The sequence below is a fragment of the Lissotriton vulgaris genome, chromosome 3_1 (assembly GCF_964263255.1).
Source record: "Lissotriton vulgaris chromosome 3_1, aLisVul1.2, whole genome shotgun sequence".
NCBI classification, from domain to species: domain Eukaryota; kingdom Metazoa; phylum Chordata; class Amphibia; order Caudata; family Salamandridae; genus Lissotriton; species Lissotriton vulgaris.
In genome coordinates, this window is record NC_141689.1 from 318,376,157 (window position 1) to 318,395,176 (window position 19,020).

Genomic DNA, 19,020 nt, shown 5'->3' on the forward strand with positions numbered 1-19,020 from the left:
TACCACACACTATGGCTGTACTCTGACTCCTGGCCAGTCTTGGCAGCAGCAAGGAGCTTTTGTGGGAATCTCGCTCTCGCTCCAAGTAAGTGCAGCACTCTTAAGTATTCAATATTGCCCTCCTAGTTAAAACAGTACATTTTAAATACACAATAAAATGGCACACTATATTAAACAGGCACACAAAACGGCACTTCTTGCTTTCTTGCTTCCTGCAATCGTATTTACCCATTGACTTTAAAATTGTCTTTTTTGGCAAAACCACATGTATCATCAAATTCTGTTTTAATAAACTCAGAACCATGCCATGTTCCCTGCACATTTTTCATCTGACTTTAATAAATATTTGTGAGTGGCAAAAATGTGCCAGGAAAAGTGTAGGGTGCAGAAAACTGTGGTCTGGGGATGTTCTCTGAACCACTTGTAAACTTTTTTCAGGTAGAAACTCCTATTTTCTACAGCTTTAACATTCTCTACATTACCTTATTATAACCTGTATTGTTCAATTCAAATAATTAATCTCCATTGTCTGGTTGAGATACTTTTGTTTTGTGATTAATGCACTAGTAGTGTTTAACAATATTTTCAAGTGACATTTGGAATTAATTTGCCTTGTATTAGGTTTTGTGCCTTGTGATTGTTTTAAATGTCTTCTTTGCTCGTCAGCATCTGATGAGGGTTGACCCAGGTGCTTAGCCAGGTTACCCAACTGTGGGCTAGCAGTAGAATCTTTTTTAATGTTCATCCCTCTCTAGCTGTGCACTACTTTGGCATAAGTGATGGTTGAGCCCCAGCTTTCCCTCCATTGCAGTAGAGTCCAGTGAAATCCTTATGTAACCACCATAGAACTTGCTTTGATTGAATTAAAGAACAAATGAACATAGTATTCAATTGAATGTTTGTAAATTTTGACTGGTATTTATATCTAAAATCGTAATTTGCTTTGCAGGATGGAAATACACCTCTACACCTTGCTGTGTACAATGGCAGTATTGACGTATGCCGGTATCTTCTGGATCAAAGCATTGATGTCAACACCACAGACAAGAATGGAAGGTAGAACTTGTAGCCGACCTCACAATCTTAAAAGAGGCACAAATAGTGAAAAATTCACAGACAAAAAGAGCAATGTTGGCCCTGGATTGTCGCACTGGTGTCAGTACTTCGATACAGAGAGCTAGCGCTCAACCTCTTTTGATCCCACTTCTCGGTAAACACCAAACATGAACAGAAAACAACGCAAAAGAGGGAATGCTCAATATGTTTAAGAAAATTACAGACAGTTCAATAATTCAAATGTTCATCATAGCTAGATAGAAAAATAATTGTTTCTTCTTTTCAGTCTGTCATGAAGCAGGAGCCATATTACGGTATCCAAAAGAGTTTTATTTATGTTCATCAAACATCGCACTCCAGCCTAGCCACACGTTTCGTCCTGAGGAGGACTTTATCAGGGTTAGGAAACTCTTGTGTTCTTATTCTGGATTTTTCTGGAGGACCAGAATGAATAAGGCAATCGTATAAAATCCCTCCCAACTGGGACCTCGTGTCATACGTGCTGACCAGTTTTTATTAGGTCTGTGCTTTTTTTGATGGAGGCGCATATGGTACGAGGACCCACTTGGAAGTGATATTCCACGTTTTCCATATTTATTTTGATTATCATAAACTACCCTTGAGGGAGCATATGCGGCCTGCAGACGGAAGAGTATCCTTTCATTCATTGGCAATTCATCAACCTTTGTTTCCTCCAGATTGTCAAACAAGGTTAGGCCCTTCTCTACCAGAACTTGTCTCCTTCCATTCCTCCTGTACTTTCAGTCACCTTAGATGACCATATATACAGACGACAATATACACATTCTTTAGCAGGACGTTCTCCCTTAATTGAACAAAGGGGCTGTGGAATTAGATTCAAAGAGTGAGATTGGGCAGGGGTATTACTTTCATCCCTTTTTTTTATTCCAAGAAGATGGCAACCTTCGTCCCATTCTGGACTTTGAATATAGTAAAGCATTCTGAGTGGCTTCCTTCACAAGGAGCCGTTCAAGATGTCTTCCCTTGCAAAGGTCCTCCTGGCTGTGGAACTGGGACACTAGATGGTATCCCTCAAGGCATAATTTGGGACAATGAATGATGCCCCATAATGTATATTTTTATTTAGCAATCCTGAAGTCACACAGGAGGAATTCTGCTTTTTGTGGGGTGCCCCACCCACTATCAATTTGCAGTGCTTCCATTTGGACCGTACTTCACAAATGTGATGTCAGTAGTTGTGGCACATCCTCATTGATCTGGGATTTCTTAATTCCCACACTGCTACCACTGCCTATTGAAGATGCAATTGTCACAGCCATTGTCGGGCCACCTGCATGCCACAATCTGTCTTCTTTGTTTTGTGATTTTCAATTAACCTTCACAAGTCACACCTTCAGCCATACAAGCATTGCATTTTCATCAAAGTGGAGCTACACACAGTCTACCTCGAGACTTTTTCAATCACCCAAGGGACATTCAGGATGTGATCTAGAAGTTTCAGGAGTGAGCTTTGCTTCCCTCCCTGACAGTCCTACACCTGCATGTATCGTACTGGTTTTCCTCGTTGGGTGGTACATGTTTTAACTTCAGTGGGCCTCCCTTTTCTGTGGGCCAGCATTGAGGAGACTGAAGAGTCTGATGAACAGCATTTATCTTTTGTAAGAAGTAGCTTGTGATCTGCACTGTTGACAGACCACCTGCAATGACTATGATGGTACCCTAACCGTCCATTACTCGTTTGGGATTGTCACCTTGATACATTGGAGTTCATCGGCTTTTATTCTCCCACAGAGCAAATTTCGCACAATCTGCTCAAAAAAACTGGATAGTCCACCTGGCCTTCAAGGCATTTCTGCCTTTCAACTGTGATCAGTCAGTTCAGGTCCTATTGGACAACAAAACTGCATTGTGGTCCTCCAACAAACATGGTGGCGAGGGCTTGCGTCCTTGTGCCTTAATGCGCTCAGGGTGTCTGGCTTGTATGAACCCTCAGGCATGCCTCCAAACCGAGTCAATGATCTCAGACAGTGCCATCCAGGGTCCAACTGGCTTATATAGCAATCTGGCAGTGCCTGGAAGGTTGGTGTGACAAGTCAGCATGTAACCCTGTTTTTTGGCTGTTTGTAGGCTTGTAATATGGTCTTTTTGGCATCTTTTTACTGTTGATTTCCCTGAAATTATCACAAACCGTGCCTGAAACAAGCACAAATGGATGCCATCTCCCTTATTTTGGAAAACACTTATACAGCACATCTTTACAAGTTTAGAACTGCTATGATTTGCAAATGTGTGCCACATTTTAGTTATCTGATTTGACCATGGGGCCTCTCTTATTTTGGATGCCCCGGCCTGTTTTCTGTGCCAGTCTGAACCTAGTGCCAGCTTGCTGATCATTAGTGGAGTCTTCACCCAGAGGTGGTTCAATCTATTTTTGTCCTTTGGAGCAATCCTTTAGTGGTTCACTCACAAGAAGACACACTGTCTGCAGATCGCTGCCATATAGTTCTCATTGGAGGGTGCCATGGGAATTACCTTCTACTTGAAATGGGACTTCCATGTCAACTACGCATTTCCACCTATCCCTCTGTGCTCTCAGGTTCTGAAGAAGCTGTGTCAGGACCTTGCACCTGCAACCTGATTGCCCCAGCCTTGTCATGGAAGGTGTGGTTCTCTGATCTGCTCTGCCTGTCCCCGTGCCGTACTCTTCCGAGACAGACCTCCTTTCCTAAAGGGAAGAGCAGGTTCTGCATCCACTCCTGTACGTTCATTCCTGGAGATAGGCATGGGTAGTCTGAGTTCCTTTGACCTGCCTGTTGAGGTGGTGGTGACATCCTATAAGGTCAACCTCTGTTTATTGTGGATTTTAGTCCTGGTTCGTTTCTTGAAGCGCCAAGGAGGAAGTTAATTTCCTCAATGTAAAGTTTTCTGATGCGTTGCCCTTTGAGCTTTCCTTGGTCATGCAGAGCTTTGCTGTGGGCACTTTTGAGGATTATTTGTTTGCCCTTTCGTCGCTTCTTTGTTTGACAGATCAGCCAATTTTGTTTAAGTCTCCAATTATTATGCATTTTCTGAAGGAGTTGTACGATTTACTTCCTCATTTCCCTTTAGCATGCTTAGTGGGCCTTTAATCTGGTGCTCACATTCCTGATGGGTTTACCCTTTTAGCCCATACACACTTGCCTTTTGCGGCTGCTGACTGTGAAGACTGTGTTCTTGTTTGCCATTACCTCAGCTCAGCGCATTAGCGGACTGTTGGCTTTGTTACTTCTTCCTCCATTTTCCTTTTTTGTCCGAGCAAACTGGTCCTTTGGCTGGCGGGTTCATTCCTGCCAAAGTTAGTTACCCCATTTAACATGGGTCATTGCATTACTCTACCAACTTTCTACCACCAAAGAGGTGACAAGACTGTTCCTTATGGATCTTCACAGCATCCTTATTTTCTATGTGTGTATGTACACTGTACAGGTCAAAGAAAAGCATAAAACGAGCGAGTGATCGGAGAGGTAGCTGGATTGTGGATGGTTAATGCATGTCAATTCTATATTGACTGAAAACGATTGATCATCAGCTTTTCCTTGCCTATGCTGGTTCCAAGAAAGGTAAGGTGATTCATAAGTGGACCACTTCCAGCTAGATCGTGCTGTGCATCAAAATCTGCTTCACTCATGCCAAGTAGGAGCCTACTGAGGGTGCTGGGGGCCATTGCACATGCATGAAGGCCAGTTCTTCTGCACTGACCTGTTGCAATATATTCACTGCTATAATTGCTGCCATACGTGTTTCCATCACTGTTAACCTAGGGGGGCTGAAGACTTATCCAATTATACTTTTTATGCTTTGATATATTCTGTATTTGACAAAAATACTTTCTTCCTAAATGTGTCTTGCCATAGGAGAAAGTTCACGCTAGATGTCATTGTCTGAATCTCAGGAACCACTGAATGGATGGGTCCTGAGGCACTTATGGGACGTGGGTACCCTCAGCTGCTCTGGGACATCCAGAGGCTAGTGGACTGGTGACCTGGACCAATGGTCTTGGTTGGTGTTCAAACCAAGATCTTTCCAGTACCGTTAAATCTGGGAAGCTAATACCAGTTAAGAATCAGGACAACCTCCTCCAGACGATTGCGAGCGAAGGGTCAAACTCATGACTCTTGACTGTCTTCAGGGATGGCAGAAGATGTAGGTGCAGGGACTCTAGGGTATGAGTGGAGGGACTGATGATGTGTGCACATTATTCTGAATCTGTGAAGACAGTGCTTCTCAATCTAGATACTGTTGCTGCTCTCTGGGCTGCTAGCAGGTGCAACCTTTTGGCTTATGAGCAATCTCTGCATATTGAGATGCCCTTGATGCAGACCCTTCTAGTCAGAAGGGTTTGGGACTATTGTCAGTGGATCATGTTGCTTACATATGGTATACACTCACTGGCTCGTTAAGCAGTTAGGTAAGTTTGACCATATCTCCATAGGTCTAGCAGCAAGTGATTCCAGAGTTTGCCAACATTTCGGGATAAATTGTAGGGGAAGTGGTGAATCTACAGCACCCTCATTCCTGGATCATGCATTATTTCGTCTCTTGCAGTGTTGCATAAGTCCTAAGCAGCATGGTGTAACGTTGAACAATGTACTGCGGTACCATTTATATTTCTCTGGTGTTTAGAACTGGCCTATCATGTGATCTATGTCTTTTTCCTCTTTAGAGGCCCTCCCATCCTGGAATAAAGTTGTCCTGGTGTGGTTTCTTCAAGTATATACCATGTTGCCCTGTTGCTATTCCTGGGATTAGTTCAGGCAGGTTCAAATGAAATCTGACATGACACTAACCAGGAGGTAATCTTCAAAGAAATCCAGATCTTGCACAGGAATGGCAGAGAGAGAGTTTTAACTCTGACAGGAGTACTGTGTTCACCTCAAGAGGATTTGGAAGGTTAACTTTCTCCATCCACAGAGCCCACTGATTTTGAGGAGGTGTAGAGGAGTGGTGGTGGTGCTGGGAGGCATCTCAGGCATGGACAATGGAAAGGTGCACCATCTTTTGCAGCTCACCTACACACATAATCCTGTGGAGTCCACCAATAGTCCACCCTGAAAGACCAACATTCACACACACACCGTTATGCATGTCCCAGATAAAGCTGCCACAACTGCAAGTTCAAACAGAGCCTGGGTACAATGAACAGTACTCATCCTCACAAAGAGCAGGAGACCTTGGGCGCCTCTCCACATCAGAGACCAGCCTTGCATGTTTGTCCAGCTCCCCAGGGGAAGACACACAGAGTCAGACAGAAAAAGGGCCAGGGTGAGGCAGCACAGCTTCGTAATCCATGTGATGCATTTTGTCCCAACATAGTCAATCGTAGCTCAGACTTAGCTGTTTTGCTAGTGTTAGCATGCTAATCCTCCACATTGTTAAATATAGCAATTGAACAGATCAACAGTCTTTATATATGTTAATATTCAATACACAGCTCCTCATGATCTCACCACCTTATACATTAAAGTGACTAGGACTGATCCCCCACAGGTGCACTGACCTGCTCGATTGACTAAGAATACCGCTACTAATGAGTTATCAGAGGCAGAAGTTAAATGAAAAAAGGTTGCTATCTGCTAGAGCAAGCTAACTCTACAAAACACTGCAAGCTCAATGAGACCCAGGACTATTTGCTTTGTGCTTTCTTACTCCCTTGACCACTTCGTTGATTGGCTTTGTCAGAGTGTGCAGGTCTAAAAGGTAGTGCCCTTCCCGGCTAATTAAACTTTATTTATATTTGTATTTGCTCCCTAGGACTGCCCTCATGCTGGCGTGTGAAGCAAGTAACTTTAACATCGTGGACCTCTGCCTTCAAAAAGGGGCAGATATAAAGCTAGTAGATGCCCTCGGTCACAGCGCCCTACATTATTCAAAACTCTCTGAAAATAAAGACATCCACAACCTCCTCCTACCAAGGATCTTGCCAGATGCTGGTATGTGTTTTGCCAAAGTGCTCTTTTGAGATATTGAGTTTGTGTACTGAATGGTAATATATTTTTTTTATGCAAACGTTTAAACTGTAGTATCTACTTTTTACTGGTCAATACTTTCTGTATGGTCTATGGTGATTGAGCCGACTTTTTTGTTTCCAATACTGTTTGTTGACTTACAGTTTCCAAACACCATAAATAGATAACTTTTTTTGCCAAAGGTTACATTTGTTAAAACTGAAAGCCTCTTACGCTTTCTTCACTCAGAAATGTATGCTTATTCACGATTGTCTGTGAAAATCGGTGATAAAATGTATTTGGCTGATAATTGTGCTGCCAAAAAAAATGTATTTTGAGGAAAACATCCACAATTAAAAAAAATATAAATGTTATATTGAAACCTTTTGTAAAATAATCAGAAGTTCATATACAGTATTCATGTCATTAAAATTGTAGTTGTTGATTATACACTTTCATTAAAATCTTGTAAACATCGACTGTAACTGTATAACCAAAGCATTATTTTGCAGAAAGTTAGAAACACATGTTCAGTTATTGAACGAAAATGTTACATTTTTTTAACATAAAACACTTATGCAAATACCATCATTAAGTTGCCTAATTTCTCAAATATATCGGCAAGGAGTTGGTAGACAATGTATGTGTAATTGCACCAAATGTAGCTGATTTTCCTTTTTTTCATTTCTTTTTCACATTTCCTAATAAACCCAGATGTTCATCTTCCTACTTCTTTTTGATTGTTTCTTTAAAAGCACATTGGTTTATATAGACCGAATGGCTTATTAATATATTTAGAGTTAAATAATATAGATGTATAGTATTTTAATAAGCAACCGTATATATGTAGGAGTTGCTTTGAGCGTTTTAGATGATTCAGTATATGACGCATGCACTGCTGTTTTATAAACGGCAGCTGCAATTAGAATACTGCCAGTGTGATCATGAATGGCATTCAGTAATAGAAATTGGCCCATGGTGTCATTGTTGGAGAAATAATATATTGATATCATATACTTGGAAAACTGCAGGTATTTTCCCCAATATTGGTCCCCGTGTAATTAAGAGCACAGGCCAATGCATCATTGAACAAGCATTGAAAATGCAATAGGTCTGGCCGTTGATTAAGTTAGAGCCATTTTCTTTACTAATGGTATTGTAGAGCAAAGAAAATGGCTTTAACTTAATAAATGGCAAGGCCTATTGCATTTTCAATGCTTGTTTAAATTCCATGCATGGATTGCAGTCGACCAGTTCGGATTGTTTCTATGAATGAGGGATGTTTTTTAGGTGTGAGTTCCCAGCCGCAGAGGGCTTGACTCCAGAAAGAGTCGCCTCCCCTGAACTCCCTCCTGGTCGAGCTGCTTCTCCCCTTGTTAATGTCAGATGACGGGAAGCACTTTCGTGGCGAGTTTCAACAATAAAAAAATTGAAACCGCAGATTTGTCTGGTGTTCTTTTCCAAAATCTTGTAAATCTCACCGCCTGTAAAATAGTGTTATTTGTTAGTTTGTTTTTATCCTTTGCATCACCCTGGGGTGTGCAAGGGGGTTTGCGTGGGCCCTCCCTCGCCTCAGAGAAGATGTTCAGGGAGTTACCTTGTTGCTCTCCAATGACTGACCCCGTCCCTGGGGCAGCTCCAGGTTCCTCTACTGACTGGAGAGTTCTGACGTCTCTTCGGAATTTTGCCTTGCCACGTCTTTCAAAGGCCTCCATTTGTCTTAATTTGCGATGATGGGGCGAGGGTGGCGCTACTGCACAGTTTGAAGCTGAGCAGCCGGACACCAGCACTCTGTAACCTAATATGTGGTCCGAAGTTAACCTTTGGAAGTGTAAAAAAATGCATCCCGGGTGTTGTATGTTGTTAGAACGCATTCCGTTGCAACGCATGCCTTTTCCATGCATGCATTACAACGGAATGCTTGTTTAATGCATAATCTTTACCACGAATATTCCTTTACCATGCATACCTTTACAACGATTTTAATTGTAAATGTATTCATGGTGAGGGCATACTCTTGGTAAAGGTTATACACCTCCCCTGTACCCTTACGTGACTCCCCAGCCCCAATCCTTCTTTTATTTAACCCTGCCCTCAACTCTCAATCTTTTTATTTTTATATATATATATATATATATATATATATATATATATATATATATATATATATATATATATATATATATATATATATATATATATATATATATTTATAATACTAAAATTCCCCTTACCTCTTCACGTCGTCCCCTCTCCATCTTCCGTGGTGACATTGTAAAGAACAACCGGTCTTAGGTGAGTTTTCTTTTTGAGGGGAGACCCCCCCTAAGCCCCCTTTTTTCCCCCACGTTTTTTTATTTTTGAGGGGAGACCCCCCAAGCGCCTTTTTCTAATTTGACCTTTTACCACACATGCCTTTACTACGTATTGCGTAGTAAAGGTATGCGTGGTAAAGGCTTTTGTGGTAATCATGCATGCGTTGTAATGCATGTGTGGTTAAGGCTTTTGTGAAAACTGCCCCATTGAAATGGCCGCTTCCCCATCCCGGGCCATGATGCTCGGAGGGAGATTAGTTCAGTCTGCATCAGTAGATAGCATGGAAAGTAGACCAAATGCATACAAATGGACTAATGTTTTGCCAAGGTTGAGCTCAGCTATTACAGTTGTAAGGTAAACAGTGTAACCTTTGAACCGAGCCTGATAGGCAGGTGGTGAAATCATGCTGTGGAGAAAGTGTTGTTGAATGCTGTATGTGCTCGTTTGTTGTTGAGTGCGACATGGGAAGTGTAGCTGGATAGCTAGAGGAACAAGGGAAATCGTCCGGGCTGGCGCGCAGTGCACGCACACGCGTATGGCGGCGTGCTTTCACTTTAAACTGAGTTTAAAGTGAAAGCACGCGTATGTGCACACGCGTTTAAAGTGAAAGCTGGTGTGTTTAACAAGATGGCGGCGGATGTCTACTATCCTTACATGCACGGACATACTGGTTTTGACAAATGTCGAGAGCAGCCATCTTTGTCCATCCCTATGTGTGCATGTAAGGCTTTGGGAGAATCGATTGCAAAAGGTCCTCTCTGGCGAGAGCAGCGCATGCGCTGCTTTCGCCAGGCGAGACCTAAAAATCCAGAGTGACTCCTAGCTCCTTTTATTTCACTTACAGTGCTGTATCATTTCTTTTGCGAAGACTATGGGTGAAGCGTTACTCACTAGAGTAGTGATTGGTGTTAATACAAAACCACACAAAAAAAGGAAGGGCAGCCTGTATTTTATGATTGGGTGGATAACAATGCATAGTAAATAGGTAGGGAGTAAGAGAGTCTAGCTAAAGTGGCTGAAGAAAGACGGATTAGGTAAGAGCGAAATTCTTGGAAATCCAGCTCTGAATCTATCAAAGCCCTGCCTATCAATAGGCTATCCTAGAGGCAGACTGTTTTTGAGGACCTACGAGGTTAGGTATCTGGGAACGCCTTCTCTAAGAGCAGTTTACTGGGCAGTCCATAGAGAGTGAGAACATTATCCCTTCCTGAGGTCATGTGCTTAGCATGCACATGTCCTTTTCTAAGGAGTGAGACAGAGGGTTATTTCAAGAATGGTTCATAAATGATCAATCTGACCAATATAACGGAAATAAGTATAAAAGACATCAGCTTTCGAGTGTATGTTAGTAGCCCTGAGGAAGTTGTGGATAAAGATAAAACACGTGTTCGGTTTCCTCGGATTAAACAATACATTGTTAACATCTGAATTTCCTTTATGTCGAATGCATTGGACATTGCAATGAGTGAATTTGCATTTCCAAATTTGATAGCATCTTTCTATTTATACACTCCTGTAATAATTCTTTTATGTCAAATAAATAAGTGTTCTGAATACAACTTCTGATTACAGAAAGTTACAGTTTTGAAACAATTCTTTTTTTTTTTGTGCTCCGGACTGGTTTTGGATGTTATGTACTGCTGCTGTTTGCAATAACTAGATGGTTATTTCATGTTCAAATGCCTTTCTTTCTGTTTTTGATTTCAGCCATGACACCTCTTAGCCACTTAACTCATTGACCTAACATGTTTTCAGCGACATATTCTCCAAGGCTGTTGTTTGGCTGTAGTTCGGTTCTTCAGATTTCAATGAATTTTTTTGCCAAACATTTTCTATTAGGGACAGTCTAGTTGAATTGAGAGGTGGGTGTTTGTGGGTGTTTGTAGGTGTTTTCATTACAAGAGTTGGAAAATAAAAAACTCAGATGGAATAGCATCTGCTCCTCTGGAAGCTTTAAAAGTGTGACAGTCAGCACACCAGGTCCATGACTAAAACTTAGTAGGCCCTGAGGATGCTTTGTTCTTTCACACTGCTGGTTGGTTGCTATGTCAATTCATCACCCTCCACATATAAACAAATCGCATACCATGCAACTAGCTTCTAATTTCCCTTACAACACATACGTCTTCATATCTATTTAGTGATCCCTCTTGAAATTGTGCATGTATGTATAGAAATATGTATCTAATCATTCCAAGCTGAATACTGCAACACTCTACTAGTAAACTCTCAATGTACATTTAACTCTTTCCTTGCACTCCAGAGAGGTATAGGCATTTGAATGTCCGCCATTCCTTATGTGTGTGTTTCCCACTGTAAGTCTCTTCTAGCACCATTCCTAGTACATCTATACATAATGTATTCTATTAACTTAATGTTGAAAAGATTGATAAAAAGATGCAACAATGGCTTTTTCTTGCATGGGGAATACACCGCCTCTGTCCAACACTTTTCCAATTATTTTCCCACTAAAAAACTCCTTTTGGTGGGGTTGTTTAGTGGTTTGGAGCACTTGTGACAGTGTATGGATGGGCTAAGCTTACGTGCTTTTGTGCACTCCAGCTGCACTCCCGTTTGATGTGCTTCTTAATTGTGGTTTAGTGCACTAACCGAATTTTCTGGAGCTTTGATGTACATGGACCTACCATTCCAACACTTTAGCACTCAATGGTGTCTATACACAACCCACAAAAACATCAGCCCTGCACACTTAAAGAGCACCGCTTTAATGGGTACATAGATGGCTTTGTGTTGCTGGTCAAAACCAATTTCTAGATTCCGCAAAACACAGTAGATGTGTCAACACTGCACTTAAGCAACCAGCATGGTGCCAAGATCAATACACATGGGTGTGTGTTACTTTTCACCCGATATAATGCGGCTGAATGATTCAGCACAACTTGGATAAAGATAAAATACTGAACTTTGTACCGTACATTACTTTATGACGAAACTAGCAGTCTAATGAGGAACAGTATAGTGAACAGTATAGTTTAAAGTTATATTTAGAAGCATTTGAAGATTTCCTGGATAAGCCTGCCCACTTGGTCAAAGCACACATGATAATCTTCGATCAGGCTAAACTAGCCCAATAATCCAACTAGCTGTAACTCTAATGCTTTTAAACATTGGTATCTACCAATACCACATTCCAGCACCCAGTGCTGCACAATACAAGAGTCTATTGCATATACCAACAGCATATTCTCATGCAGCCAAATCAGTGCCATAGGCCATACAAATGACATTGTTATTCTTCAAGAGTACTTCAAGGGTACTAATCACATCCATTATGGCTTACTATCCACAACACAACTCGACAATGAAAATTACTCGTTTGTAACCACACTTCAGCATCTGTCTCAGCACGTGCTACACACAGTATGAAATGGAACCGCAGCATCTATTAAATTGCCGCTCGATGGCCAAACATTCAACTGAACTACAACTGCTATTAGAAGACCTCAGCCCGGACGCACTATTTCTTACTGAAACCTGGCTTCAGGCCGAGTCAGACCCAGTTGTCACTCAAACTCTACCCCCAGGCTACCTAATCCTAAGAGCGGATCGCAAAATGGGTAGAGGCGGAGGGTTAGCGATAATCTACAAGAACCAGTTCCAATGCGATTCTCCACAGAGGACCTCCCGGACTGCGAAAATATGAATTTTTCATTAAAATTCTTGCCCACTAACACGTTCTCTGGCCTACAGCTCTATCGCCCCCCAGGACCTCCGGGCCAATTTATGAACGCTCTCCCCACTATGGCCGCCAATTTAGCCCTCTCCCCATCCAACTACACGATTCTAGGTGATCTCAATATTCACTTCGATGACCCCGCTGATAACATGGCTAATGAACTTGTATCCAATCTATCAGCCCTACAAATCACCCTGCAAGGCTCCGCCCCTACTCACATATAAGGTCATCTTCTGGACACCGTGTTTAGTAATTCACGGCTTCTCCAGAGTGATACTCCTGTCCCTCTCCCATGGACTGACCACGCAATATTCCCACTCACCTGGACAATCCCAGTCAGCACTTCCCCCTTGAACAACTCTAAGACACACAACAGGAAATGGTTGAACCTCACCGCTAGCCAGTGGTCCAACCTCTTAGAGAACGCCCTACCACCCCCTAGCCCAGACCCAGAGAGAGCTAACATCAACTTCCACCTCTGGATTCAAAGCTCTTTAGACACGCTAGCCCCCATAAGATCTACCCATAAAAGATCGAACCGTAGGCCTGCACCGTGGTTTTCCACAAAACTAAAAGAGCTCAAACAAAACTGTAGGAAGCTAGAAAGGAGCTGGAGATTGAATACTACAGAAGAAAGTAAATCTAGCTACAGAGAGGCAATAAAGAAATATAAGGAAGAAATAAAAACCGCACAAGCCTCCTTCTATGAAGGAAAGATTTGTGCGGCAGCAAACTCCCCCAAGGAGATTTTCCGGATAGCCAAATCTCTGATCACCATACCCCAAAAAATCCCCAATCAGGAAGACGCACTTCCTCTGTGCAACAGTCTCACAGAATTCTTTCACCAAAAAATTGAACTCATTGCCTGAGACCGACACTAGGAGCTCTCCCCCCCTCTCCCCGCTGTCCCCTCGCAGAATTCCCCTTATTAGATGAGGACTCCTTGAAAACAATCATACCCAGAGGGACCTCGGCTTCTCCACTTGACCCTGCTCCTCCCCGATTCCTTCCTTTAGTCGCCAGTATCATAAGCCCTGTCATCCTGACCACTATAAATGCCTCCATTTCTGAGAACACGGTCCCCCTCGCATGGAAGCGCGCCCAGGTAAAGGCCCTGCTGAAAAAACCTAGCCTGGATCCCACTAACCTGTCAAACTACCGAACCATATCCCTCCTTCCCTGGCTAAGTAAGATAACAGAGAAACACATAAACTCCGTTCTAGTTCAATACCTAGAACTTAACAACTTACTCCACATATCTCAAACAGGTTTCTGGCCCCGACTAGGGACAGAAACGGCCCTCCTGGCCGTAACCGAAGAGGCCCGAAGACTTATGGACCAGGGTGGCTCAGCAGCTATCATCCTGCTGGACCTCAGTGCCGCCTTTGACACTGTGGACCACAAGATCCTGCTGAGCCGGCTAAAAAGTCTATGACTGACCCACTCAGCTCTCTCCTGGCTACAATCATTCCTTAAAGACCGGGTCTTTCAGGTGTTCGAAGGTAATGCCTTCTCTGACTGCTGGCTGCTCGGTTGTGGGGTTCCCCAAGGCTCCTCCTTGAGCCCCACACTTTTTAATACTTATATGGCACCATTAGCAGAAGTAGTTCTACCTTTTGGAATACAAATAGTAACTTAGCCTGTGACACCCAATTAGTGGTATCCCTGAACCACCCAGAGGGCTCATCCTGCTCCCTCGGCAGCTGCCTAGAGGCTGTAGCCGACTGGATGAAACTCTCCCATTTAAAACTAAACAGCAATAAGACAGAGCTCATGTTTTTGGGAAAACTACCATTCCCCCTATCATCACAGCTATGGCAAACCTGTCTGAACCCAATGCCCATTCCAAAACAGAAGATTAAGAGCCTCGGCATATGGCTTGACAGCTCTCTAGGTTTCGGCCACCAGGCCACTACGCTAGCAGCTACCTGCTATGGCCTGCTTAGGATGCTCAGGAAAGCTCTGCCCCTGCTTCCCCTCAATGCCAGAAGGATCATGGTACAGGCCCTAATTTTGTCACGCCTTGATTATGGGAACGCACTGTACCTGGGTGCCCCACAGTCAACCCTTCAAAAACTCCAGGTGTCACAGAACAGCGCAGCCCGCCTTCTGCTCCAAATTCCCCGGAGACAATCGGCTAAACCCACCCTGAGGACGCTGCACTGGCTCCCCATCCGGGCCAGAATCCAGTTTAAATCCTTGTGTCTGGTCCACAGAGCCATGTGGAAAACCGGTCCAGCCATCTCACGGTCCCTTATTACACCTTACCAACCCTCAAGAAACCTCCGGTCTAGCTCAGCCTTTCTCGCCACCACCAGGAAAGTCTGCCGGGCCAAGTGGGGTGGCTGCTCCTTCTCTCTGAACGCCTCAAATCTATGGAATTCCTTGCCCCCCCCCTCTGCGTAGCGAACCTAACATTCTGACTTTTCGCAGGCTCCTCAAGACCCACCTCTTCCGCAATGTCCCCTAATCACTCTGCCATCCTCAAGCAATCCACAAGCGCTACGAGGCCTTAGGGTAGAATGCGCTATACAAATACAATTTCATTCATTTGATTTCATTTCATACAAATTTTCTCAAGCATCAAACACATCTTCAAGAGCCATGCAAGTGATATGTCAACAGAAGCAAAACTACATCCGTTGTCCCCACTTTCTCATGCTACTATCACAGCAACCTAAACCCTGCAGAAGCCTTTTCACTCTTAGTGACTCTAAATCAGCACTAAACATATTCACAATACCCAACATCCGCAACACAACTCTAATGTCACAGAAATTCCAAAGCTAGTGAAAATGCTACGTGCATTTCACCTCAAGTTCATAAAACATGACTGCAGCCCTATGGGCTTTACAGATGAAATGATGTTACTCATTGATAAATCACTGTATTCAGCCTGAGCACCCATATCCAGGACACCGTCTCCACACATCATACAGCCAGGTAAGTTACTAAAAGCATCCATGCTGAACATATCACCTCAGAACTTTCTAAAAGTTGACTTACCAAATCTCTTCTGTTTACCAACTTCTTTTTATAACTTCCACTACAGTGCCATAAGAAGATCCACTGAGATAATGTTGCTTGTGTTCTTTGTTAGAGGGTGGCTCACCTGGCAGTTCGGTGTGGTCTGTGCCCATGAGGAGGTCCTGATTTGCAGGATTTGCCTTTTAGAGAGGCCTAGTGGGTGAATAATGATGGGTTAGAATGCTACCTACAGTAACTGCCAGTGGTTTAGACTATTTGCAAGTATTTATTCCATCGCCGTTTGTGTTTTAACCAAACCAGCACAAACAGTAAGGTCCAGACCGAGGCAGCAAAAGAAGCGCCATGCTGTCAATTGCACTGACAAGGAATTTTGTGAAATTCACACGCCTAAAGTAATGAAGTCCACAAAGTAGGTCCACATTGGAGACTCCACCATTATGAGTTAGTCACTGCAGAGGTAAATATCTGTGAGAAACTGGAAAAATATCATAAATTCATAAAGCTCAAAAACATAGTCCGTGGTCAAACAACTGAATTAACGGTCACTGCCCAAATTCAAATGATTTACAATGGTGAATACAAATAGCAGCTTTCCATGGAAAAACACAGGCATTATATCTTGGAATGTACCCTTAATCCACCAGAAATATGGTGTCGTGAGAAATGCTAATTTACCTTATTGGCAATTATAATTTTACAATAAAATGTGGCTTTTGGATCCCAGGAAATTCTGTGGGTATCTAAAATTTGGAAAACCCACTACCAAAGAGCTTAAGACGGAAATCAGGGTAGCTTGCTGATCAGCTGTGGGACATACATTTCCAGAAAAGTTATGGAACGAAGAGGCTTCTCATGCCAAGTTCTGGCAATTTACTTAACACTTATGGATGGTCCTTATGGATGGTATAACTTACCTGCATGTCATTGTAGGCAACTTTTTAACCACCTGTTCTTGTGCTAGAAGAGATAAAAGTCATGATCTTGCAGCAAATCAAAAGTGATCGTAATTCAATTATTCCTCCGTGGTAATCACAAATCTCTAGCCATAATGCTCTGAGCCTGACAACTCATGGAAGATTAGGAGAACAGTGAGGCTTACTGGAGAACCTTGAAGCCTAGAGCTAACAAACAGACACACTTGAACTCACTAGGTCTGTACTCAGAGTGACCAACTCTGACACTCCAAGGTCCCTTTTCCCAAACTGCATTCTGTTGTACTTTTAGTAGTACTACAGAAGTGCTACTCACATAATACAAAACACAGTTCACAAACCTACGAGCAGAGATCTTTGCCTCCACCTCTCCTATCTTTTACACATGGAGATTTCCACTACAAATGCGTAGATCTCTGCACACATAGGTCTATGGTTCAGAACTAAATCTTGGAGGGATAGGGGGAGTGGATGAAAAATGGGCAATAGTTAATACATAAGTGGGATTGGTTTAGGGAGGAATAAAGAGAGGCTTAGGAAGGAGCAAGCAAATACAAAATACCCTCCCACACGAGTAATCCCTTTACTATTCACAAACTGCGCTTCTAAAGTTACTACAGCCAACAAGATCTATAAACACCCACATCGAAAATTATTGGGGCATGGACTTGTTATAACAGCCCATATGAAGAGCATGTTACGGTAAATACAATTATTTCAACTTTTAAAATAAATATATACAGGTTTGTTTAATTTGAATATATATATGTATGTGTACATATATATAAACACCTACATATTTAATACACACGTGTGTGTGTGTGTGTGTGCATGTTACAGTCAAAGTGTGAAATCCTGCATTCTATAGAATGCCTAGGTAATGTATAGAATGCCTGAAAATGCCTGAAAATCGAATGTCAAAGTATGAAACTATTGATATTTTATACATTGCCTAGTCATTGTGTACTTTGCCGGATTGTCTGCTGACAAAGTATATAATACACCTAATCCCGCCATTGCATTCCCGCCCGGCAATGTGTGAAATCCGGCATTCTATAGAATGGCTAGGTAATGTATAGAATGCCTGAAAATCGAATGTCAAAGTATGAAACTATTGATATTTTATACATTGCCTAGGCATTGAATACTTTGCCAGATTGTCTGCCGGCAAAGTATATAATAGACCTAATCCCAGAGACAGCAAAAGTTATCAGCAAGCGAGGGGCAGAGACAGCACAAGTTGCCAGCAAGTGAGGGGCAGAGACAGCACAAGTAACCAGGCAAAGAGCAGGTGGCAGCCGTGCGGTGGTGTGGGAAGCGACCTGCCTGCAAGCAGGGTCAGAGGTCGTGTATAGCATCCGGCTGAGGTTCCACAGACGCTCTACATTCATCCTTTCCCGTGGTTCTTGCATCACCATGTCGGAAGGGAGTGTAGTGCCAAGACAGGAATCACGCCATGCTGACATGCAACAACGGTTCTGCGATGAATTATTTCAAGTAAGAGCCAATGCTGCTAAACAATGTGTTTTCCTAACCGAAACCAGTTACCAAAAGTTAGTGGACGATGTGAAAAAGGCTAAGACTACCATTAAGAAGGAACCACAGGACTATTGGCTGGTGAAACACTGACGTAATGATGGTCGAGAATATGACTACGTTGATCTATTCTGTTAAAGAAGGTACTAGTGCTATTCAGTTTTACGTCACAGACTCTGAGTTATTTGACGTACTCCATAAGGCCCATTGGCTGTTGGTCATGGAGGACGGGACAGGATGTTGAAAGAACTTTCACCCAAGTATAAGAACATTACCCATCATGATATTGAGCTGTACATTCACCTTTGTGAGCCTTGCCAGAAGGAGCAAAAAGGTGTTAAAAAAGGTGTTGTGGTCAAGCCAATGGTTTTTTCTGAATTCAACTCCCGTTGTCAGGTCGATCTCATCGATTTTCAGTCCCATCCGGACCGAGAGTACAAGTTTATAATGGTGTACCAAGGTCATCTCACTAAGTTTGTAGTTCCCAGGGCTCTGAAATCAAAGAGAGCGTAAGAAGTAGACTACAAGC

General features: G+C 42.7%; 1 protein-coding gene across 4 annotated transcripts in view; it reads left to right on the forward strand.

Moving 5' to 3' along the window:
- RAI14 (retinoic acid induced 14) overlaps positions 1-19,020 on the forward strand; it is a 430,174-nt gene that overhangs the window by 325,808 nt on the left and 85,346 nt on the right. For all 4 annotated transcript variants that reach the window (XM_086960508.1, XM_086960510.1, XM_086960512.1 and 1 more), the window contains 2 exons: positions 950-1,056; positions 6,829-7,007. In XM_086960508.1, the coding sequence (XP_086816634.1) occupies positions 950-1,056; positions 6,829-7,007 (286 nt within the window). The remainder of the gene's footprint in view (positions 1-949; positions 1,057-6,828; positions 7,008-19,020) is intronic.